The 26,195-nt window shown below is 47.6% G+C and overlaps 1 protein-coding gene across 1 annotated transcript in view; it reads left to right on the top strand.

Moving 5' to 3' along the window:
• The window catches only part of DNAJC3 (DnaJ heat shock protein family (Hsp40) member C3), a 401,955-nt gene that overhangs the window by 205,389 nt on the left and 170,371 nt on the right, over positions 1-26,195 (top strand). The window contains 2 exon segments of the mRNA XM_029604719.1: positions 73-254; positions 16,589-16,708. Coding sequence (XP_029460579.1) covers positions 73-254; positions 16,589-16,708 — 302 coding nt within the window.

Below are 26,195 nucleotides of genomic sequence, written 5' to 3'. Positions count from 1 at the left end.
TCTGAAAAAGATACTTGAAGAAAATCTAAGTTGCCTTGTGAGGTTTTAGCAATCTTTTGGTGTTTGTTCCAGGTTTGTGTTTGGGATGCAGACCTTCGAGAACTTCGGGCAGAATGCTTTATTAAAGAAGGAGAGCTTGGGAAAGCTATTAATGACCTAAAAGCTGCTTCTAAGCTAAAGAATGATAACACTGAAGCCTTCTATAAAGTTAGCACAATCTACTACCAGCTGGGGGATCATGGCATGTCACTCAAGTAAGCTTATTTTTGTTCTTTACCAAATGAGTTGAAGCAATCAAGATGCTAAAATGGCATCTCAGGAATAACATACCTGAAAGTTACAGAATATGGAAATGTTAAGAGTCTCTTACAAGGAAGGGGGGGGGGGGGAATTAGCATGCGTGTGTGTGTGTGTGCATGTAAAAAAAAAAATTACTGGGTCAAGAGTCTCTTTAAGGAAGGGGGGGGGGGGAATTAGCATGCGTGTGTGTGTGTGCATGTAAAATTTAGTAGTTAAAAATGTAAGTGTAACAGACCACATTCATTTTCACAATTCAGTTTTTAAGGTGCCTATTTGAGATGAACACCATTTTGTGTTTATGGTAGCACTTTCATCTGGTGTAGTTCCTTCCTCTGAATTAAACTTAGTTTAGTCCCTGTCTTTAGGATGTGACTGAATCGGATGAATGTGTGTGTGTGTGAATCTTTACTTGTAAGTAGAGTGGAGGATGTATCTTTTGCGGCCCTTCCTCCTGTATTCCACAAGGTGGTGGTGTGGATTTTTTTTTGGTTTCTTCTCTTAAGATGGGTATCTGTGGAATTAGCTGCATATAAATCAATTTATTTAGCATTTTCCTGATAAGAGAACAAAAAAAGTGAGTGAAGCAAGCCCATAAGGGACAGTAGAATGGCTGTGGAACTAAAGTGACCTGTGCTGCTTCATAAATCAAAATTTCAAACAGTGTTTGCATTCAACATACCCACACAGTTCACAACATCTTCATCCAATAACTGTGAATGACATTCTTCCATTTTGTTTTTTAAATTAAAGATCATTCCTGACTAATTTTTTTATTTCTGGGTTCAAAAACTGACATGTAGCAGTGCTAAGGTCAGAAATTTAGAAAACAAAATGGATATTTGCACATCAGTACTGAAAATCTTTCAAGGCTCATTTTACCTACAGTGAGGATACATTGAACCAAAACTTGGGTAACAAATCTAGTATACCAGTTTAATCTTTTTTTTAATTATTAAATAACCTAGTAGATTTAGCAGTTAAGAACCAATTGGACTGTCCAGTTGTTCCTGCATACCCTACTTTTAGATAGGAATGTTTTCCATCTCTCAACTATACAAGCTTGGTTACCTGCAGGGTATTTTGTTGCATGCGCTCTCCGGTTGCCTGCGGTTCTAGTTGACGAGAATATACGTTTCTGAACATCCAATGTATGTTCTTATCACTGCCCTTTGTATCTGTTCTAAGCATGTTTAAATAATTTTTTCTGTCACATGAACAGTCTTGCAATGGGCAAAGAAAATAATGCACACATTCACACTTTGATTAAATATTTGCTTCAAAACAAGCTGAGGGAGGGTATGTGTTTAGTATTAATCTGGCTATCTGTTTGTAATCTTATTTGCTCTTTTGCAAAGACAGCAAAGATTCCAAATTCTAGCATGACTCATCGGTGTCTCCTCTCCCCCTCCCCATTCTGTATGAACATTCTTGTCTCCAAAGACAGATCACCTTGGTATGACTGCCTGATGGTGTCATCCTGATGGTACTGATAGGAATATGCTTTCCAGGAAATTTGTTGGAATGTGTGGTAGATCCCGTGCTTTCATAGCCCTGCAACATGTCATTGTCTGTGGTGAACATTAATTTCTTCTGTAGTTGCTTTTTACTGCATTCCTCTCTCCTGAGCTTGTTGAACTCTCCCATTTTCAAATCAATGTGTCTTATTTTTTTCTCTCTCCCGATTAGCATTCTTGTTAGCTTTTCTTTTTTCATTGTTCTGTTAACAGGCCTGCCAAGATCAGCAACTGTCTCTATCTGCTTTCACAATTTGCCCTATAAAATTGAGCTGAAAAGTTGATGGGGCTCAACACGCAGGCTGACCCTCTTCAAAGTGTTTCACGGACTGTTGAAAACTTGAAGCTAGGCTTCTGGCGCGTATTTCCCATTCAGGGCGGCACTTACTATGTCAAAGGTGTAGCTGTTTCAACTATCAGAAAGAACACTCTTATCTCCCTGCTCTCAAAATCTTGTACCCAAATGGTTTGGCATTAACTAGTTTTTGTCCTTCAGTGGGCTCTCAGCACCATTTCTCCTTTGTATCATGGCATCTTCACATGGGACTGTGAATCGCAAAGAGAAGAAGCCGCAATTGTTCTTAACTATCAGACATCTGACTGCACCTCACAATGCGCAAAGAACACCAAAGACACAAGAATGCCCTTGGTGAAGGGATGTGCATAATTGAATCTGAGCCTACAGCCATGCACACAGACTGAACCAAAAAGCAAAGCAGTTGAAAACAAACATGTCGAGGAAGTGAATGTTAGGAGTCCTTAAAGTGTTGGGTACTTGCCAGGTTCTTATAGCCTGGATTGGCCACTGTTGGAAACAGGATGCTGGGCTTGATGGACCCTTGGTCTGACCCAGTATGGCATGTTCTTATATATATAGATATAGAGACACATACATACATATTTACATATATATTTTCTTATTTTATCCATTGAGTAACATTATGTGAAAGATAAATCTCCCAAATATTTACCCTCTGTTCCCTCAAAATCACCAACCCTCACCCCTAATTCTAATGGCATAGATCATCCTATCTAAAATTATTGAAAACATCATCCTATGTGTTTGATTAATTATAGAGGAACAAAAGAATTGCCTCTGGACACCTAAATTACAATTAATTGTCACTTCTCACGCTAGGAGACAGCAAATGTAAATAGTCATACCAAACAGCAAAAACGTTTTATGCTTTGGAGATCAAATGACTCTACCTTTTCCATCTGCATTAAATTATGAAGGGCTTCATAACCAGTAAGAAGGCAGCTCTTGGTCTCTCCAAGCTAAAAGTATTTTACCCCACCAACCAGGCTTTTGTTTGGGGGGGGGGGGTAGGAGGAATTCAAATTCTGGCTCCTAATGTCGAATGTAGTACAAACATCAAAAAGCACTTCCTGACGCATAAAATTAATCTTTTGGCTCACCACATATTCCAGATATCTTTTCATCTTTCTCAGAATTTTCAATCACAACACAAGACCAGAATAAATGTCCCAGAGTTCCCCTATCTGTTTTACATTTCGTACACACATCTGAATCTATGAAATTGGCCTTAAATGCCTAACCTGCATGGTTCAGCAATTTATATTGGATTTCTTGCAAGGTGATGCAAGTAACCAAATCTGGAATATTTTTAAAACTAGTAAGAAATTGAGCATCCGTGGTGTTAATTTACCAATTCACTGTTCCATTTAAAACGAGGCTGGTATACATGTTTTAACCCTGAATGAGATTTAAAGATCCAAGATGTTATTCCTGGGGGCGTTCTGTGCTTCTGTGGAGTGCAGAATTTGTGCTGAATTCACCTCCCATGCAGAATTCAGGGGAAGGCTTAGTGGGCTGCAAGCGGAACCCATCCCTCTCGCGGCCAAGGAGCAACAAGGCCCAGTGGGTTACAAGCGAAGCCCAGCCCACTCATGGCCCAAGGACGGAGGAAACCTGGCAGCAGACTGCAAGTGGAGCCCATCCCACTCTCATCCAAAGATTAGGCCTGTAGGGAGAAAGAAATAGCTGCACTCTGCAGCAAAAAGTTGACAGCTGAGGCTATGTAAAAGAAACAGTAAATGTGTGTGTGTAAGGGTAATTGTGTGTGGAGTGAGAGAGGATGTTTGTGTGTTAGAGGGAGGCCTCTATGAGGGTATGTGTGCCAGCGAGAGGGAGCCTGGGGAAGGGTGTGTGTGAAGAAAGTTTGGCCAGAAGAGTAGGGCGAGAAGGTGGAAGAGACATTCTTACAGTGTAATTCTAGGGGAATTCTGCTCAAAATATTTAAAACTCTGAGTAATATTTCTTTACATTTTACAATAATTACTCAGATTGTGATGTATATTTTATTTCTATTAATATAAAGTATACCGAATTTTTCAGAATTTAAGATTTTTGAGCTCAGAATTTTCCCAGGAGTAAGAAATAGATGCTTATTCAAATTCTCCCATCTTAAAAAAAATTCCTCTAATTTAATTCTAAATTTGTCCAAAAGATTATCCCTGTCCAAAGTTGCTACATAAAGTTTCAACTGTAGATAGACAAAAAAATCTTTTAGTTCAAGATTCAGCTTTACAGCAAAGATACTGGAACTAGTATATCTCACCCTATCGTTAACTGCTTGAGCAATCTGTTGTAAACTCTTAGAGGCCCAAATCTTAAATCTTGGATTGGGTGCCTGTGGTAAAATCCATATTGCCATGGATGGGTAGAAACACTGACTTTACATGATGTGGTCTAACTTATTTATTTATCACCTATCTACAATTCTAGGTGATTTACAATAAACATAATCAATAAGCAACAATGGTAAAATAAAAACAGCAAAAAACAGAAGGACATATAAACTTATCTAATAGATCCCTCACACATAAATGAATAATCATTAGCCGTGGAACACCCCAAATTTTAACCCACCCTTGCAGGAAAGAGAGCAACTCCCCCCAACGCATGCCCCCTTTGCGGAACCAATGCGCACTGTCCACTGTCTGGGTATTCAAATTTTCTCCACAAGGCCTCTTTGCTGCCCTACGCTGTGCCCGAGGAACGAAAGAATGGCCCACGACCCAGGCACATTCCCGAGTGGATGGAATCCCTTCCGTTTCTGCAAAGCAAAGAACTGATTAGCCAAGGCAGAAAGTGTCCTTCCCCAACCGACCGCCAATTTGTCACTTCCGAACATACAACCTAAAGGCCGCAGATTTCCAGCGTCCAATTGCTTGAATCCGCCAAACAGACCACCCTAACTCCGCCGCAGTGGTTGCCGATCCGATGCAGAACGAATGCGGCGAGTATAGCCCTGTCTCCCAACCTAATCCCTCCACTACCCATTTTAAAACCTGAGAAAATTGAAAAATGATCAACAGTGAGCCATCCTCGTGTACTAGGAAAAAACCCCCGATTTCCTAGTGTGTAGCAGATGGACTCAGAACAAATGGGTATAGTGTGCTCGAGCTAGCAATTGGAGATGGATCTGACGTCTGCACGTGGTACATATACCCCTGCAGGAAGTGCAGCAGCTCAGTAATTTCCGTCTCCAAAAAAAAAAAAAAGAAGAATCCTACCTGAAGACGAGCCCCACACTCCTGCAGTGATACCCTCGGGTCCCTCCCCCAGTTGAGTTTCCCGAGGTGATTTCCATGGTCCCTCGGAGGTATGAGCCTCTGTCCGGTGGCCGGATCATGGCAGGGACCTAGCCCCCGAGTGAGAAGGGCTCGGGTGCGGCATAGAAGCAGCCTCGGTCCCGATCCGTTCGCGGTGAGGACTTGGCCCCTGAGCGAGACGAGTTCGGGCGCGGCCTAGAGGCAGCGGGTGCACTTCCTCGAGCGCGGCAGTGACTGTAATCATCCTCTCCCCCCGCAGCCGGAGACCGCCCGGGTCGCAGCCGGGAAGCACCGAAGATCAGGTAAGGCATACATCTTTACTTTACTGGTCTCCGAGAAGCGAGGATTAGCGGGGTCTGCCTAGGTGGAAGCCTGCCAAGGAGGTCGCCATTTTGCCTGCCTGCTCGCCGTCGCCATCTGCCCTGGTTCGCCGCCTCGCTCTAGCGCTCAGGCCAGACTAAGGCGAAAATAATTGGGCGCATATTGGATAGGCGCACATTGACATAGGCGCACGCTGATAGGCGCACATCTTTTCGCGCATATTAAAAGGCGCATACTTTTCGGCTAGGAGATAAGACGCGATGGAGCGTATGAGAGCCCATGCGCCCGCAGAGCCGGCACCTCCAGAATCAGGCATAAGAGCTCTAGGCCTCTGCTCAGCATGCCACCTCAGAGCCACACAGAGTGAGGAAGCAGATTCCCTATGTGCCCAATGTGAGGAGGCCCTGGGAGTTCCAGGCCAGGGCCGGTCCCAGCCCAGCGTAATTGCTAGTTCCTCAGGGAACACCCCGGACCTAGCAGGCCGCGGTGAGCAGCCAGGGAACCCTAGAGACCTGGTGCCCCTAAGGCTAGAACCTGCTTCGCTCTCCTGGGTGGAATTATTCAAGGGGATTCACGCCTTTGTCAAGATGCAGTCTGATCCCCGAACGGACCCGTAAGTACCGGATGACCCTGCCCCCGGACCTTCAAGACCTAGGCACGGCCACCCGCCACCCGGAAGCCCCACTTATGGGGATTCAGATTGCTCTGAGGAAGAAGGCGAGCTCCCCGAGGAGGGAGAACTTCCCTCTGGGATAGAGCCATATCGAACCATGAGGCGCTTCTTTCTTAAAGAGGATCTCCCAGACCTGGTCTCTCAATGCCTGTCTGAGCTGGCTATCCCGGGCCAAGGCACCCCAGGGGAACCTGGAATGAACCCCCTGCTAGAGGGCCTGCGTCAAACGGCTCACCATTTTCTCCTCCTACAAGCAGCACAGCAGCTAATCGATCTGGAGTGGAATGCACCGGAGGCCTCATTCAAAGGGGGTCGGGCCTTGTCTAGCATGTACCCCCTGGACCCAGCAACCAAGGAGCTGCTGGCGTGCCCCAAGTTAGACGCCATAGTTTGCGCAATTGTGAAGCGCACTACCATTCCGGTGGAGGGAGGGGCGGCCCTCAAGGATGCACATGACCGGCGCATGGACGCCATTCTGAAACAAGCCTTTGAGGTGGCAGCCATGTCCCTACGAATTGCGACCTGCTGCACCGTGGTGACGCGTTCCTGTTTATCACAAGCCAGGAACAACACCCCAGGAGAAGTGGAATCAGCCCTCTCGTTCCTCACTGATGCTGCCTCCGACCTCGTCCGTACGGCAGCCAAGGGAGTGTCATCCTCAGTGGCAGCCAGGAGACAGCTCTGGCTACGAAATTGGTCGGCCGACTCCTCCTCCAAGAGGCGCCTTACAAGAATGCCCTTTAAGGGATCCCTCCTGTTCGGCAGCGACCTCGAGAAACTGGATAATAAATGGGGCGCATCTCCATTACCCCGTCTACCAGAAGACAAGTCAAGGAGGAACCAGCACCCTTTTCCTAGGCCATCCAGAGGTAGAAGCTCTCAACGCTTCAACCCTTACAGGACTCGCTACCAAGCACCTCGTTCTCAGACCAGGAACCAGTCCTTTCGGACCAGGCACAACAAGAGGGGAACCGACTCGGGTTTGGGTCCCAGCCGCACCCCACAATGAGAATCAGCCGACCCATCTGGGGGGAGAAGCCATAGGGGGCAGGCTAACCCTATTCTACTGCAGGTGGGTCGAGATTACTTCGGACCAGTGGGTCCTCGCCATTGTCCGGGAAGGTTATTACCTGGACTTCCTTCATCTCCCTCCGGACAAGTTTGTGGAATCTCCTTGTCCGCCCCTCAAGAGGGCGGCGCTGGAAGCTACCTTGGGGAGGCTCTTGTCCCTAAAAGCCATAATCCCAGTGCCTGCATGGGAGATAAATTCTGGGCATTACTCCATTTATTTCATCGTACCCAAGAAGGGGGGCACCTTCAGACCCGTCCTGGACCTCAAGTCAGTCAACCGGCACTTAAGGGTTCCAGGATTTCGCATGGAAACTCTGCGGTTAGTCCGAAGTGCAATACAGCCAGGGGAGTGTCTCACATCCCTGGATCTGTCAGAAGCTTACTTGCATATCCCAATCCATCGGGATCACTAGCGCTACTTACGCTTCAAAGTCCTGGGTCAGCACTTTCAGTTCCGGGCTCTACCCTTCGGGTTAGCCACCGCGCCGCGGACCTTTACCAAGGTAATAGTAGTGGTGGCGGCGTCACTCCGGAAGGAAGGAATTCTCGTCCATCCCTACCTAGATGATTGGCTGATCAGGGCAAAGTCACCGGAGGAGAGCCACCGGGCAACCAACAGAGTTATATCTCTTCTGGAAAGCCTAGGATGGGTAGTCAACACAAACAAGAGTTCCCTACAGCCTTCGCAGTCACTGGAAGACCTAGGAGTCTGATTCGACACCCAGGGAGACCCAGCCTGACCTCCAAGAGGAAATCAAAACTCCGGAATCGTTTACAGACTTTGCTGAGTGCCACCCGGCCCACAGCTTGGGATTACCTACAGGTCCTCGGCCTAATGGCCTCCATTCTGGAAGTGGTACCATGGGCACGGGCTCATATGAGACAGTTACAACGCGCCCTCCTATCTCGGTGGAGCCCACGAGTACAGAACTACACCGTGCATCTACCTCTACCGGCCAGAGTACGGCATCAGTTACGGTGGTGGCTACAGTCCAACCACATGAGCCGGGGGTCAAAAATGTCCTCCCCAACCTGGACCCTGCGCACTACAGATGCCAGCCTGAGCGGCTGGGGAGCACACTGCGAAGAACTAACCACCCAAGGGCGGTGGATCAGGGAAGAGTCGGGGTGGAACATCAACCGACTAGAGGCACGGGCAGTCAGGTTAGCATGCCTGCGATTTGCCCACAGACTTCGCAACAGAGCAGTCAGTGATGTCTGACAATGCCACCATGGTGGCATACATTAACCGACAGGGCAGAACCAGAAGCCGACAGGTATCCCTAGAAATAGCCCCCCTGATGGCTTGGGCGGAAGCACATCTCCAGGACATTTCCGCTGTCCACATCGCCGGGAAGGACAACACCACGGCAGACTTCCTCAGCAGAGAAAGCCTAAACCTGGGGGAATGGTAGCTGTCGTCCATGGCCTTCCAGATGATCATGGATCAGTGGGGGACGCCGGGCATGGACCTACTAGCGGACAGGTCCAATGCTCACGTACCCAGATATTTCAGTCGCAGGCGAGATCCTCTATCCCAGGGGATCGACGCCCTGGTACAGCCATGGCCTCAGGGGATCCTGTTATATGCCTTTCCCCCATGGCCCCTGCTGGGTGCCATTATACACAAGATTCAGCGGCACAGAGGCCTAGTTCTTCTGGTGGCCCCGGACTGGCCAAGAAGACCCTGGTACGCAGACATGAGAAGACTGCTGGCAGGGGATCCTCTACCCCTGCCCCCTCACAGGGACCTGCTGTGGCAAGGTCCCATCCTCCACGAGGATCCAGCTCAATTCTCTCTTACTGGTCTGGCCATTGAGAGGGCTAGACTGAAGAAAAGGGGATACCCGGGGCCGGTAATAGATACACTCCTCCAAGCACGCAAGTTCTCCACATCACTAACATATATAAGGATCTGGAGAGTATTTGAAGCCTGGTGCGAAACTCGCAGCACCAATCCACATGCCGCTAAAATCCCCATCATTTTGGATTTCCTGCAAGATGCACTTCAGAAGGGTCTGTTCCTCAATTCAATCAATGTTCAGGTGGCAGCGCTATCCTGCTACGGCCCCAGGAGTGACTGCAACAGCATTGCCACACACCCAGACGTTTCACGTTTCCTGAAAGGAGTCAAACACATTCGCCCGCCACTGAAGTGGCCAGTGCCCCTGTGGAACCTCAACCTAGTTTTGGAATTCCTAGCGGGACCCGCCTTCACATCCCTCCGAGACCTGTCCCTCCATTTGTTAACCTTGAAGATGGTGTTCTTGCTGGCCGTATGCTCAGCGCGCCGCATCTCAGAGCTACAAGCGCTGTCCTGCCACGATCCGTTTCTCAGAATCACCCCAGGGGCTATCCATCTTCGCACGGTTCCTTCCTTCTTACCCAAGGTAGTCTCACACTTCCACCACAACCAAACCATATCCTTGCCAACCATGGAAGGTTTGAAGAAGTCTGAAGAAGGTCGAATACTGCACCATCTCGACATCGGCAGGCTGCTGTCCAGATACCTGGAAATGTCGGAAGCAGTACGAAAGACGGAGCACCTGTTCGTCCTTCACAGCGGGAAGAAGCAAGGGGAAGCGGCCTCACGGGCAACCATTGCCCGCTGGATCAAAGAAGTTATCAAGGCGGCCTACGTAGAAGTGGGAAAACCACCACCTCTGCTGGTCAAGGCTCACTCTTCCAGAGCGCAAGCGGCCTCCTGGGCAGAAACTAGGATGCTGTCGCCTGCAGAGATATGTAAAGCGGCAACATGGCCCTCCCTCCATACCTTCTCCATATTCTACCGTCTGGACGAGGACACAGCATTTGTAAGGGCAATCCTAAATGGACCGCGGGCAGCCTCCCACCTAGTCCGGGAGTAGCTTTTGTACATCCCATTTGTTCTGAGTCCATCTGCTACACGCTAGGAAATGGAGAGATTACTTACCTGATAATCTCGTTTTCCTTAGTGTAGGCAGATGGACTCAGCATCCCGCCCGGCTGCCGATATACATGGGGATTTACCGTTTCAAGGTAAGCCATGTTTTCTTACATAGGGCATCCACCCTGCCGGGTGTCGACGCCTTCCGGTTGAGAACACTGCCGGTCTCCAGCTACTGTCAATCGGTCAGGTTAATCATGTTCGGTTAATCAATCTGTTAGTGAGACATATATCCACGAAGCTTTTGCAAGGAAGATTACTGAGCTGCTGCACTTCCTGCAGGGGTATATGTACCACGTGCTGACGTCAGATCCATCTCCAACTGCTAGCACGAGCACACTATACCCATTTGTTCTGAGTCCATCTGCCTACACTAAGGAAAATGAGTTTATCAGGTAAGTAATTTCTCCAATGTCCAGCCTCACTCGCACAAACACTTGAATGCAACGCACCGGGCACGCCAGCTCATCACGCGCCTGTAACAATGAAATCCAAAACCCTTTTCCATTTTGATCCGTCTTAGATTTCAGAATACACGAAGTCAGCCGATGTTCATAAACCCAAACATCTGGATCCCGCAACCCCACCCCATACTTGCTCACCTTGGATCTGGCTACCAACTCGCTGACCCTCATGGCTCTGAAAAAAGCCAATGAGAACGCAGCCCGAAACAGCAAGACCTCATACCTAGATCAGCAAACCACTGCCAAGTGCTCCGCTATCCTCAACAGGTCCATATACCGGATGGGTCGCTGTTTATCCCCTTACTCTACTGACCCTCTCCCCCATCCCCCATAAACCCGTTTTACCAAAAAACTGCTGATCGGGTTTCCCCATCCCCCCCCAGTTTCTGAAAAAAGGAAAAACCCGCTAATTGACAGCGCATGGATGCCAGCGAACAACCAGACCCCTTTGCCCAAAAAATAAACTGTACCACATCGCACTCTCGAACTGTCCCCCCATTCCATCCCAAATTCTGCAAAAAACGAGACATCACTCCTCTGCCTGCCGTGTAGGATCTCCAAGTAGCCGGTGCCAGGGATTGTCGAATTAAGTTCCACGTGTCATCCTGCCAAGTTGCCAAAGATGCTCCGGGAATGTCTCTCCCTTCAAACTCGCCTGAGGCGCCACTGCTGATAATACGTCCCACTTGAAACGAGAAATAGCATCGGCAATCAAGTTCAGGTTACCAGGTACTTGCCTAGCCGTGATAGTTACATTCCATTGCAGACATAGGAAGACCAACTCTCTCAGCAACACAGACACCCGTGGACACCTTGCAGACTGCCTGTTATCCACCTGAAAACCCCTAAATTGTCACACCACCACACTACGTTTTTATTCTGCAATCTATTCCCCCAAATAGCTAGCACTACTATTATAAACACATTAAAAATTTTTAAAAAACACATCACCATGAAAACTAAAGAAGGTTTTCACAAATTATCAATCCTCAAACACCTAAAACCCCTACTAAACCAACCAGACTTCAGAACCATCCTCCAATCCCTGATCTTCTCAAGCATTGACTATTGCAACGCCCTCATGATTGGTCTTCCGAAATCTACTCTACACCCCCTACAAATTCTTCAAAACGCCACTGCGCGAATTCTCACTGGACTCAAAAGAACAGACCATATTTCACCCGTGCTAAAAGAGCTACACTGGCTCCCCATAGCAAAAAGAATCGAATACAAAACACTATCAATGATTCACAACTCTATCCACCACAATGACCACGATTGCCTCAACTCCCTTCTACAAATTCACCACAATCAACGCAACACGAGATCTACCAATAAAGCACATCTAGAAATCCCTCCACTCACCTCAGCCAAATTAACTACCACCAGAAAAAGATCCTTTTCAATTGCCGGACCTGTCCTCTGGAACACTCTTCCTTCCAGTCTGACTACAAAACAACACCAAACTGTTAAAAAAAAACTACTCAAAACATGGCTCTTCAAGCAAGTTTACAAAGACGGAATAGGTTAAACCAATGACTATGATAATTACATACATCCCCACCCCTCCACTTGCCCTAACCACCACTTCCCCCTCCTCATTTCTTTTCTTTTATCTCCTCCTCCAGACCCATCCTCCCCTCTTCCCCTCAGCTCTTCCCCCTACCCAGTACTTATCCAATCATCTCACTACTTGATCATCTTAACCTTCATATCACTTGATAATATATCACTAACCCACCGTCTGTATTGCTCCCAAGAGCTATTACTTATCCTTGTCTATTTTCTGATTTAATTATAAATATGGTAAAGTATGTCTGTCTTTTAACAGTTCTGACATATTTAGACCTTTAACAGGTTTTTATATATATTCATTATAACTTTAACTCTGTTTAAACTGTTCATCTGATTTCAATGTATAGCGTTGTTATAAATGTAAACCGGAGTGAAGGCCCCTGCCAATACTTCGGTATATAAAAGACGTATAAATAAAAAAATAAATATAGGGAACAGTTCTAAGAATGTGATATTCCTTGTAAGCCCTCCCGACTCCCAATCCTCCGGCCACCTCTCCACACACCACTGCCCCTGGAAATACACATCGAAACCAATCGCTCCAGCAGCATTGGAATACAATTCCAATTCCTCGTTCGATACCTCTGTCTCTTGCATCATGTGTACTACGTTAAATGAGTCTAAAAAAAGAAACCCTCTCAACCCCCAGCTCTTCCTTCACAGCTCAAGTAACTCTAATAAAATGATGGCCTGCCTTTACCCCTGCAGTTCTAGCTGAAAGCCTATGTATGAATGCGCGACACATCGGAATAACCCAGCATGCAAAATTAAGCGAACCAATCGGACTGCATCTGCTTCAAAGTCACTTTAACCAACCTTCGAACCAGCTTCACCAATTCCTTCAACTGAACTACTTTATCGGATGGCAACCGCAACACCATCCCTACCAAATCCATTTCAGTTCCTGAGAATGTAAGTGTAGCAACCAGCCCTTCCGTTTTCTCCCGCACAATGGGCACTCCTAAGGACCTAGTCACCTCCAGGAAACCTGTTAACTGACGCTGACATACCTTTGCCCAATAGGTCCCACAAACAAAAAATCGTCCAAGTAGTGTAACATGGCTTTGCAACCATTATGCTGCATCGTGGCCCATTTTATGAATGTGCTAAATGCCTCAAAGAACGCACAAGAAATCGCACAAACCATGGGCAAACAACAATCCACGAAATAATCTCCTTCAAAATAAAAACCCAACAGAGGGAAGCTCAACGGGTTAATCGGTAAGCGCCTAAAAGCTTATTCTATGTCTGCCTTGGCTAGCAATGCCCCAGGCCCCGTGCCGCGCACCAAAGCTACCGCCTCATCAAAGAAGCATATTTCACCGTACACTCTCGTCGTGGAATAAAGTCATTGTTAGACGATCCCTCTGGATACGATAAGTTCAGGATCCACCTAAACTTGCCCGGCGCCGCCTTTGGGATGACCGCCAATGGCGACAGATGCATCTGGTCTTAAGTCTGAGCATCAAAAGGCCCCGCAGAAGTTCCCCAGCTGAATTTCTGCATGCAACTTTTCCCGAGCAACATCCACCATTCTATAAGCCAATCTAGCGTTCCTCGCTCTATCCCCGGTCCCTCGTACAGGGTACTAAGCCCAACACTCAACAAAGTAGCCGCCGCTACATCCGGATAACACCGTAGCCGCTCCTTTAACACTGAGACCACTACCGGTGAATCTGCCTTTTGATATAGGACCTCATAGTTTTCCTCCCTTAGTGTAAGGGCAGTATTCTGCTCCTGTGAGCACTTTGTGGCCAGATGCGCTCCTTCGCAAGAAGCACATGCGTGCCGGAATTTGCACTCTGGGAACAGGCACGTAAGCTTGTTGAACCTCCAACAATTGTTGGACTCACCTTCTGTGATTTTGCTTCCTGATTCAAGCTTTCTAACAATTCCTGAACCACCCTTACTACCGCTGGCCCCATACCCTACCGGGCTATTGCTCACACCTCCCCCTACCCCTGCACTTTTGGCTGCACTGACCCCCTTATTCATCATCTGGGTCAGCCACAGATGAATATCCTGTATACCCCAGGACATAAATCTATTGCCCACCATCTTGTCACAAAACCTTTCGTCATAGTTGAGCCAAGCCCAACCTTCATAATCTTTGAATGCCCCAAGTATGCTGTCCGCGTAGGACAGCAAGGCCCCGTATTGGGTTGGGTCAAAATGGCATACCACGCTGGCCAAGCGTAAAAATCCCCGTACCCAATTGACTATATTTTTAGAAATTTTTGGGCCAAATCCGTCCCTTTTATTCTTCTTTTTGGCTTTTTTTTATCCTTTCTCCCACCCCGTCTACCCTCTAATAATTTGAAAATATTCACAAATTTACGCTTGCGAATCCGCCTAACTAGGCGCTTCGGCACTTCTTCCCACAATTTGGTTAAAGAAGCCAATGCCGGGTGTCCCATATCTTGCTTGGGACCCTCAGCTAACACTGTGCGCTGTCCCGGACCTGAATCACTTGAACTCGAGGAAGACAAAGACAAGCTGGAAGAACTGCTAACCCTTGACCTCTTTTTCTTCCTTGCATACCCCCTACCTTCGCGCGCTTCATCCCTTGTTCCTGCGTCTGCTGTACCGCTGCCCGGAAATTCTGCTGGATACACCTCCGTCATCAGTCTGGGCATCGTGACCTCTCTCCCTGCTAGAAACTCTGTTTCTCCAGGCCTCTTGACGCAATGTCCCTGGGAAAACCACCTCCTCTGCATCTGGAAAAGAACCCGCTTCCCACTCTGCCCCCTTTCTACTTGCAGAGCCTTTACCTCGCAGTCCCTTGCCCCGGACAACCGAATTCTGAAGCCACTGATCCCGCCCCTCCCCCCCAGGGCTCGGCTCTCTGCCATCTGTCTGCTGGAAAAAGCTCCTCCCTGTAGTCGCCCCCCCCAAGTCCTGTGGCCAGCCCCCAAACCCCCACCACCCTCCCCATATGCGGCATGGGAAGTCGCCCCGAACCGGGAACCCACGTAATGTCCCAGGATGTCCTCAATCAAGGCAGCTGTGGGATCACCCAGCACCCCCTGCCTACCCGGCGCATTGAAATCATCACAGGGATGAGGGGGTACTCTCATGCCCCCCACCGCATTGCAAACCCTGTCCTCCCATTCCACGGGCCTACGTTTGCGCTGACCCGCAAGGACAGCAGGAGATGCAACTAGCCCGGCTGCCCTCCATAAAAGAACGTCCCTCCTCCCTCTTGCACCTGGCTCCTCCCACTGCTCAAGGACTGCAGGGAAGGGAACCCGGGGCCTCGTCGATGCCTCGACGTTCATGGGCAGGGCCCACCAGAGGACCGGGCAGGAACAAGAAATTGTGACCGGACGCATTGAGAGAGATCTCTGCCGCTGCTCCCCGGGCGAAGAGATAGGCGTGGGATGGCTGGAAAATGTAGTCCCAGCACTCCCTGCCGCTTGCGCCCATGTTAACGACGGCAGCGCGAGACCAGCTCGCGCCACCTTCTCTAAGCAATATTTCTTTGTTTGGCTGAAGTTACTTGTTGTTCTTTGCAAGTTCGGTATGTTAGTGTGTTTCAGGTTACTTCTTGCATTTGAAATCCTGTCTGTTCGCCTTTTATTGCTCTGCATAGCATAAATAGGGACTTGGCTATTCATGAAAAGATACAGGTAATTTTGGTTTAGGGTTACACTGAATTCAGTCTTAAAGGGGTCTCACTGTTTCCTGTATTTGTAGCACTTGACTTTGGGCCCTTTCTCTGGAAGTAACTCAGTGGAACTCTAGGCTTGACTGGTGGGAATTGCAGATGGTGACCTGTTCTGTAGTTATGAACTGCAGACTTTATTTCTGTACCTATTTTGTTTTATTAACTATAGAATCAGTAATTGGATAGTTACTAGTGTTCTGAGGAAAGTAAATAACGAGAATACATTGCAGTAGATAGGCTAGATTAAAGAGACAAGATTTATGACTAGATATTTTTCATTACAAAGTACTTTAAAACCCTAAGATCTTCAGTTAATGAGAAGAAATTAAATAGTTTGAGGATGTATTTATCTTTTGCATCTATATTTTGTACCTGAAGAAACCGATTGCAGACAATTTTTAGAATACCCTTTTTTATTCTTATAACTTGAGTTTTTCATCTTGAAAATTAATTTTCCATTTTTCTCTTCTTCCCTTTTCCTTCCCTAAATATGAAAAGTGAAATCCGGGAATGCTTAAAACTTGATCCAGACCATAAGATGTGCTTTGCCCATTATAAACAAGTAAAGAAACTTAATAAACAGATTCAGTCAGCAGAGGAGCTCATACAAGAGGGCAGGTAAGAAGTGGGTTGTTTTGGTTTTTTTTGTTGTTTTTTTACACAATACCTAAAGTAAGTCTAAATCAGACTTCTAAGCACAGAAAGGATCTAACATTTCATTTGTGGAATTAAATAGATCAGACTCTCTCTCTAGTCATTATACATGAAAATCTTTGGTAGGGAATTGGGATTCTGTGGGAACAAGCACCTTCACTATACTTGCATTTTGATTACATGACACTCATACATCACTGGCAAATCTTTTAGAGCAGGGGTCGGGAACCCATGGCTCGCGAGCCAGATATGGCTCTTTTGAGGGCTGCATCTGGCTCGCAGACAAGTGTCGCCATACTTCGCGGTTCCCCGCTGACCCAGCTGCTCCCCGGTCCTCCGCCGCCCGGGCTTAAAATGCTGTCAGCCCGGGCGGAACGCGGCAGGACAGCTGGAGTCAGCGGCACCGGCGCGCTCTCTTCTCCCCCCCCCCCCCCCCCCCCCCGCGGCCCGGAAGAGGAAGTGGAGAGCATCGGGTGCCTGCGCGGGAAGAAGAGACCACACTAGCGTGGTCTCTTCTTCCGCGCAGGCACCCGATGCTCACCACTTCCTCTTCCGGGCCGCGGGGGGGAGGAGAAGAGAGCACGCCGACTGGAGTCATCCGGGTGCCTGCGCGGGAGTCATCGGGTGTCAGCCGGGTGCCAGCGCTGGAGTCATCGGGTGCCTGCGCGGGTGTTCCCGCGCAGGCACCCGATGCTCTCCACTTCCTCTTCCCGCGGCCCGGAAGAGGAAGTGGAGAGCATCGGGTGCCTGCGCCCGACGGGAAGAAGACTGCAGCGCGGCTCGGAGGAAAATGAAAATCTTCAACCGCGGCCGAGGGCTGAAAATGAAGGAGGTTAGCGTTGGGAGGTGGCTGCTGCTGCTGCCGCGAGTTCCCGGGGGGGGGGGGGGGAAGGGGGAGAGAGAGAGTGAATGAATGAGCGAGCAAGCATGTGTGTTTGAGATCCTGTGTGTGTGAGTGAGAGATTGCATGTATGTGAATGATTGAGAGCCTGTATATGTGAAAGAGAGTATGTCTGTGATTGAGATCCTGCCTGTGAGAGAGAGAGCATGAATGTAAGTTTACCATTGGGAACCTGTATGTGTAAGTTTGTAATTGAAAACCTGTTTGTTTGAAAGAGTATGTGTGTATGATTGAGATCCTTTGTGTGTGAGAGAGATCATGTGTATGTATGATTAAGAGCCTGTGTGTATAAGTAAGAGAGAGATCATGTGTGTCTGTGTCTGATTGACAGCTGGTTTAGGTGATGGAGCATGTGAGTATGTGATTGAGAGCCTGTGTTTAAATGAGAGAGAGAGAGACCATGTGTGTCTGTGTGATTGAGAGCTGATTTAGGTGAGGGAGCATGTGAGTATGTGATTGAGAGCCTGTGTTTAAATGAGAGAGAGAGACCATGTGTGTATGTGTGTGATTGAGAGCTGATTTAGGTGAGGGAGCATGTGAGTATGTGATTGAGAGCCTGTGTGTAAATGAGAGAAAGAGAGGACATGTTTGTAAGCATGTGAATGAGAGTCTGTGTGTGAGAGAAAAAGACAGCATGTATTTATGTGATTGAAAGCCTGTGTGTGTGTAAGCGTGAAAAGATAGACAGCATGTGTGTAAATGTGTAATTAAGAGCCTATATAAGTGAGAGAGAAAAAACATTTGTATATGTGAGTGACTGAGAGCATGTGTGTATAGGTGTGTCATTGAGAGCCAGTGTGAGAGAGAGCGCTGGTATGTGACTGAGAGAGGAGAAAGTTCCAAGCAAACCACCCCACCTCCTGCTAATTCAGAACAATCTCAGGACACCTGGATATCAAACGTTCCCAGGTATGCAGAGCAAAAAAATTTTTGTATCCTTATTATTTTTCATTACTGGATCTTTGTGTCTGCTATTTTGAAATATTTTGTTGGTATCTGGAAATGTTTTATATGAGTTTTTAATTATTGGATATTCCACTCATCAGCTGTTTCGAAATATGTTCTTTTTGTTAGTACAGTTTTACTGCTGATGATTTTATATTTCTTGATTTGTTTTATAAGGATGTGTGATGTTTCTTTTTTCCTTTGTTACACTGCATACAGAGACTCTGGCTTGTTGCAGTTTCCAATTCAGTTTTTGTCTGCATGCTTCTTGTTATGCGTTTTGGTCTCTTTATTCTATGTTAGGTGAGGGACAGCACGTGATTCAGGTGAGGTTTTCTGCTGGCGTGTAGTTTCTGTGTAGGACTCTATAGCAGCCTGACTTGGTCCGTTTTCCTAATAGGAGATGTATTGGTGTCTTAAGGCCTGGTGTAATATTTTCAGAGACTTATTGTACTTTAAAAGTGTGATCTTACATAAAATGCACACATTTACTTGTATTTAGTTTTAAACATATTGTATGGCTCTCATGGAATTACATTTTAAAATATGTGGCGTTTATGGCTCTCTCAGCCAAAAAGGTTCCTGACCCCTGTTTTAGAGCTTTTTTGGAAAGCTTTTGCACATGGCAGGTTGCTTATGGAATCACCTGACCCACCATTGCTAAATTCTTGTGTAACCCCACTCCGGTGTGCCTATCATGCAAAAATGGGGCCATTAAAGAATTTTTCTCTTCAGGGCTGGAACAACTTGTTTTGCAGTCTCTTACTTCCAGGGCTGGATCCTGTATAAGTGGGGGGGGGGGGGGAAAGATTTACTTTCAGGGCCCAATGTGACAGGGGTGGCCTTTCTATACATTTCCTTCTTCCTTTCTGTTCCCTTGGGAAAAGGGACTTGTCCTTTTATAGTGGGTACAGTGAGTGTGAAAGAAATACTCTGGAGTTACTGATTTAGTGTTCAAAATTAAAGTCTTTACTGTTCAAACACTGATTATGAATGGCACAATAACTCAAATTGCAGCACCACAGAATTATCTTGTTTTTGTTCTTATAGTATCTTTCCCTCTATCTGTGCAGGACTCGCACATACCAAGGCCAGGGAAACATCTGCTCTCCAGGGCTTGGTTAAGTGGAGCACCAAGGTGGGCAGGTCTCTAAAGAGACTGGTCAAAAAATCTCTTCCATTCTGATAAAACTGGTAAAGAGTCTGACAGAGAGAGTAAATCTTCTCTTTCTCCCCAGGGTAGTGAAAACATCAGATGAATGTCCCCAGTGATTTGTGATTTCCCTTACTCACAGTTAGCAGATCATCTGGATCTCTTGTGTAAGAACCAAGCATCTTAATTTCTTCTTCTGGATCCCTAATGGGAGGGATTCCCCCCCCCCCCCCGCCCCCCGAAACAAACAGCTCTCTTTGTGCTTCATACAGGAAGGAAGGGTAGCTAAAACTTCCTCCTGAATCTTGAACTCACTTTTCACCTTAAATGAATGTAACAGTTTCTCCTTACAACAGGTCACGGACACCTCCGTCCTTGTGGAGGTAAGGTCTTCCCTAACCTGTACAGCCCCAGACATAGGGATCCCCATGCCCTGGGCCTAGGTGGTGTACAGGCTCTCACAAGGTTCCTACCACTTAAAATCTTATACCCAAGAAATAGACCCAGAGGGAATTCCTAACCAGTCAGTGAGTAGACTGGATAAGGAAACCCCCTCCCGACCCAGATCAGGACCACCAAGCAGGGTTTGCCTGGCTCCTCTGTCTGGGCCTGAAAAACAACACAAGCAAAACTCCTCCCTACCTCCTAACTCCCAGCAAACCTAAAGGGGACTGCCTCTCGAACTCTCTGTAGAGAGCTGCTCTATAGACTCACAAGGACCGGCCATTCTAGATCCTTCAAAGGGAGGGGGCTGCATTTGAATGTATTAACCTGCACTCTTACTGACTATAATTAAAGGTTCACCCAGGGCTTAATGGTAACAAAAGGGTCTGTTATGCTTGGATGCAGATTTTACTAGAATACTAATCTGCTTGCATGGTGAGATAATCAGATCTACATCACAAACTACTTTGTTGTTCAGTTCGAAATGCATATCCTTGTCTAGCATGTCCTTGAAGACAAATTAGAAAAATTTCTCTTTTGATTAAAGGAGATGACTGACCTTCTGAGATTGCATATCAAAGGAGAGTGCCTATGCCATAACCATTGACTTCTATAGGATTTCCTGGCTATGGTATAAGATTCCTTACCTGCCATGCAAAGGCAAGAATCTTTTCAGACCAAATGAGACCTTATGATAAAAATAAATAAATAAATACATATATTTGTTCTCTGCTTCAACTGCAGGGGGCGTAAGGAAATTGAACCCAAACAGTAACCAACAAGAGCCCTGATCTTGGCGATCTGAGTAACTGATAACTATGGCAGCTTGCTGGGCAGACTGGATGGCTGTAGGGTCCTTTTCTGTCGTCACTTTCTATGTTTCTAAATAAAATAAGGTTTTCTGGGATAAATTTCCAGGAGACTGAAGATAAGGAAGTACAAATGGAAGTAGAATGATATATATATATATCAGTTTCTCATACTTATCAGTTACTCAGATTGCCAAGGTCAGGGCTCTTGTTGGTTACTGTTTGGGTTCAATTTGCTTATGCCCCCTGCAGTTGAAACAGAGAACAATATTGGAGTTGCATCAGAATTGTAGTATCAGGCTTTTTGGTTAAGGGTAGTAACCGCTGCACCGAGCAAGTTATCCCCACGCTTATGTGTCTTTCCACACTGTACAGTTCAATGTCCTGTTGGTTGTTGTCTGAATCCAATTCCTCTTTTCCCCCTGCCATCGAAGCAGTGAGCAATGATGGAGTTGCATCACATCACATTTTGAAGGCTATTTGTTAAGGGTAGTATGTGCCACCCAGCAAGATTCCCCCAGCCTTTAGGGATCCACAGTGTTTATCTCATGCCCTTTTGAAATCTTGCACCATTTTTGTCTTCACCACCTCTTCCAGCAGGGCATTCCAGGCATTCACACCCTCTCCATGAAGAAATATTTCCTGACATTGCTTCTGAGTCGTCTTCCCTGGACTTTCATTTTGTTCTGTTGGATTCTTTCCAGCAGAAAAGGTCTGTTGATCGTGCATCACTAAATGCTTTCAAGTATCTGAAGATCTGTATCATATCTCCTCTGTTCCTCCCGTCCTCCAGGATATACATATTTAGGTCCTTCAACCTCTCCTCGTAAGTCATTTGATGGAGACCTCACACCATTTTGGTTGACCTTCTCTGGACTGCCTCCAACCTGTCTGTCCCTTTCGAGATACTGTCTCCAAAATCAAACACAGTAATCCAAGTGAGGCCTCACCAAGGACCTGTAGAAGGGGGTTATCACTTCCTTTTTCGTACTAGATATTCCTCTCTCTATGCAGCCCAGCATTCTTCTGGCTTTAGCTATTGCCTTGTCACATTGCTTCGCAGTCTTCAGATCGCTAGACACTGTCACCCCAAGGTCTCTCTCTTGTTCCATGCACAACAGCCCTTCATCCCCCCATCACATAATCTTTTGAATTACCATACTCCAGATGCATGCCTCTGCACTGCTTGGCATTGAATCCCAACTGTCTGTAACATGAAGGAATAATAATCATCATAATCTTATTATGCCTATCTTTAATTGATAAAAGCAATTTAAAAATATCCAGTAATTTTAATAATCAAAATACAATGAAATCACATGTAATAGACATTATCAACTTTACATAAGCTTCTGAGAACATAACTTGTATACATTCATACACACTCACATACAACAATCTATCTAATATATCGCAAACAATTCACATATTGCAAGTAATTCAAAGTGACCTAAATGATTCATAAATGTATTAGAGAACTCAATGTTTCATTTACAATTTATCAAACAATGTTTCACTTTTAGACCAGTGTAACAATGTATATAACAAATGAACAGCATGTGTCCCAAAGTAGCTGCCATATCTTCGACCACTGTTCAAGCTTCCTTAAATCTCGTCTCATTCTGTCTACTCTTTCTGGCGTATCCAATCTGAGGCAGATCTTAGTATCGTCTGCCAATAGTCAAACTTTACCTTCTATCCCTTCCGCAATGTCACTCACAAAGATATTGTCAGAACCGGTACCAACACCAATCGCTATGGCACTCCACTTAACACCATTTTCTCTTCAGAGCAGGTTCCATTTACCATCACACGCTGTCTTCTATCCATCAACCAGTTTGTAATCCACACCACCACCTTGACCCTCACTCCCAAGCTTCTCATTTTATTCATGGATCTTCTATGTGGGACCGTATCAAAAGCTTTACTAAAATCCAAGTAAATTACATTGAGCGCTCTTCCCCTGATCCAATTCTCTAGTCAATCAGATTGGTCTGACAGGACCTTTCCCCTGGTGAATCTATGCTGTCTCAGATTGAGCAACTCACTGGATTCTAGTTAGTTCACTATCCTTTCCTTCAGCAAAGTCTCCATTTCCTGGCGTGTAGCCAGATGGACTCAGAACGAATGGGTATAGTATCCGCGTGCTAGCAGTTGGAGATGGATCTGACGTCAGCACGGGTATATATATACCCCCACAGGAAGCGTAGCAACTCAGTAATTTCCGTCTCCAAAGCAGTTTGGAGAGCCTGCACGCTCGCTGAGCGTGTTTTCCAAATCTACTTTCTATTTTCTACATTCTACTTTCTTTCAACTACAACTTCTTCAACATCGAGCCCCGCACTCCTGCGGTGATACCCTAAGGTCCCTCCCCCAGTAGAGTTTCCCGGGGTGATTTCCGTGATCCCCCGGAGGTTTAAGTCCTCGGTCCGGTGGCCGAATCGCGGCAGGGACGTAGCCCCCAGACGAGGTTCGGGTGAGGCATACGAGGCGCCTCGGTCCCAGCGTGGACGAGGCATACGAGGCGCATATCCTCAAACGCGGCGGTGAAGGTATTGGCCCTCTCCCCCCGCAGCCAGAGACCGCCCGGGTTCCAGCCGGGAAGCGCCGAGGATCAGGTAAGGCGTACATCTCTTATCTCTGGTCTCCGAGGAACAGAGGATCGGCGGCGTGGCACGCCGTAGAGGGCGCCATTTTGTGAGGGGGGACGGCCCTCAAGGAGCCTCATGACCGGCGACTGGACGCCATTCTGAAACAGACCTTTGAGGTGGCAGCTCTATCTTTGCGGATCGCAACCTGCTGCACAGTGGTGACGCGTGCCTGTTTGTCACAGGTCAGGAACAATCCTCCAGCAGCTGACATGGAGTCAGCTCTCTCGTTCCTCACGGATGCTGCATCAGACCTAGTCCGGACAACAGCCAAGGGAATTTCATCCTCCGTAGCCGCCAGGCGGCAGCTCTGGATCCGGAAATGGTCAGCTGATGCGCCTTCAAAGGCACGCCTCACCAGATTGCCCTTTAAGGGCTCTTTCCTATTTGGCAGCGACCTTGATAAACTGGCCAGTACATGGGGCGCCTCTCCAGTGCCTAGACTGCCGGAAGATCGGTTCAGAAGGAGCCAGCGCGCCTTTCCAAGGCCCTCCAGGGGCAGGAATTCACGGCGCTTCATTCCTTACAGGAGTCTCTACCAGGCGCCGCGTCCTCCGGCCAGGAATCAGTCCTTTCGGACCAAGCAGCGCAGGAGGGGAGCAGGCCCGGGCTCAGGTCCCGGCCGCGCCTCACAATGAGAATCCGCCGACTCATCTGGGGGACTGAGCCATAGGGGGCAGGTTAACCCTCTTCTACCCCAGATGGGTTGAGATCACGTCGGACCAGTGGGTCCTCGCCATTATCTGAGAGGGATATTATCTGGACTTTCATCATCTCCCTCCGGACAAGTTTGTGGAATCTTCATGTCCCATACACAAGTTTTCAGCAACCTATGATTATACAAGCCCAGTGCTTTAAGGGCTTGATTCAAATAAGCCATTAGCAATTGTGGCCATTTATGACGGTTGCTAGAAAACATCATAGATTGAGTTCTATTAATAGCTGAATATTGTACATTTTGTCCATACACAAGAAGGCAGCATTGGAAGCTACCCTGGCGAGGCTCCTGTCCTTGAACGCTATCATCCCAGTACCTGCCTGGGAAGTGAATTCTGGACACTATTCCATTTATTTCATGGTACCCAAGAAAGGGGGCACCTTTCGGCCCGTACTGGACCTCAAGTCAGTCAATCGATACTTACGGGTCCCGAGGTTTCGCATGGAAACTCTGCGCTCCGTCAAGACCGCAGTACAGCCAGGAGAATTCCTCACGGCATTAGACTTGTCTGAAGCCTACCTGCATATCCCGATCCATCTGGATCATCAGCGCTACCTACGCTTCAAGGTTCTGGGTCGCCACTTCCAATTCTGGGCTCTGCCCTTCGGATTGGCCACGTCACCGCGGACCTTTACCAAGGTGGTTGTCGTGGTAGCAGCGGCCCTCAGGCGGGAAGGAATTCTGGTCCATCCCTACCTAGACGATTGGCTGATCAGGGCGAAATCACGAGAGGAGAGCCAACGGACGACCGACAGAGTGATCGCCCTTCTGGAAAGCTTGGGCTGGGTGATCAACCTCAGCAAGAGTTGCCTTCAGCCTTCCCAGTCACTGGAATACCTGGGAGTACAGTTCGACACCCAGGCAGACACAGTCCGTCTCACTACCAAAAGAAGGTTAAAACTCCAGACGCATATCCAGTACATGATGGGAACCAGTCGGCCCATAGCTTGGGATTATCTGCAGGTTCTCGGTCTCATGGCATCCACCCTGGAAGTGGTACCTTGGGCAAGGGCCCATATGAGACCTCTACAACACTCCCTGCTCTCTCACTGGAGCCCCCGTCTACGGAACTATTCCACGCACCTACCTCTGCCTGCCAGAGTAAGGACCCAGTTACGGTGGTGGTTGCAGTCCAACCACATGAGCAGGGGGTCGAAGATGTCCTCCCCCACGTGGACTCTGCTCACCACAGATGCCAGCCTGAGCGGCTGGGGTGCACACTGCGAAGGACTTACCGCACAAGGGCGGTGGAACAGAGAAGAGTCAGCGTGGAACATCAACCGTCTAGAGGCTCGGGCAGTCCGATTGGCATGCCTTCGATTTGCTCACAGACTGAAGAACAGAGCAGTCAGCATGATGTCAGACAATGCCACCACGGTGGCATACATCAACCGTCAGGGCGGAACCAGAAGCCGACAAGTATCTCTGGAGATCGCCCCACTGATGACTTGGGCAGAGGCGAATCTTCAGGACATCTCTGCTGTCCACATTGCCGGGAAGGACAACACCACGGCAGACTTCCTCAGCAGAGAAAGTCTAAATCTGGGGGAGTGGCAGCTGTCACCCACAGCCTTCCAGATGATTGTAGATCACTGGGGGATTCCGGACCTGGATTTACTGGCGGACAAGTCCAATGCTCAAGTACCCAGATACTTCAGCCGCAAGTGCGACCCGTTCTCACACGGAATCGATGCTCTGGTTCAGCCATGGCCTCCAGGAACTCTGCTATACGCCTTTCCTCCGTGGCCTCTGCTGGGCGCCATCATCCACAAGATTCAGAAACACCGGGGCCTAGTTCTTCTAGTGGCACCAGACTGGCCAAGAAGACCCTGG

This window comes from Rhinatrema bivittatum, chromosome 5 (genome assembly GCF_901001135.1).
Source record: "Rhinatrema bivittatum chromosome 5, aRhiBiv1.1, whole genome shotgun sequence".
NCBI classification, from domain to species: Eukaryota; Metazoa; Chordata; class Amphibia; order Gymnophiona; family Rhinatrematidae; genus Rhinatrema; species Rhinatrema bivittatum.
Note: the sequence above shows the minus strand (reverse complement) of the source record. Positions and strands in the feature narration are given on the sequence as shown.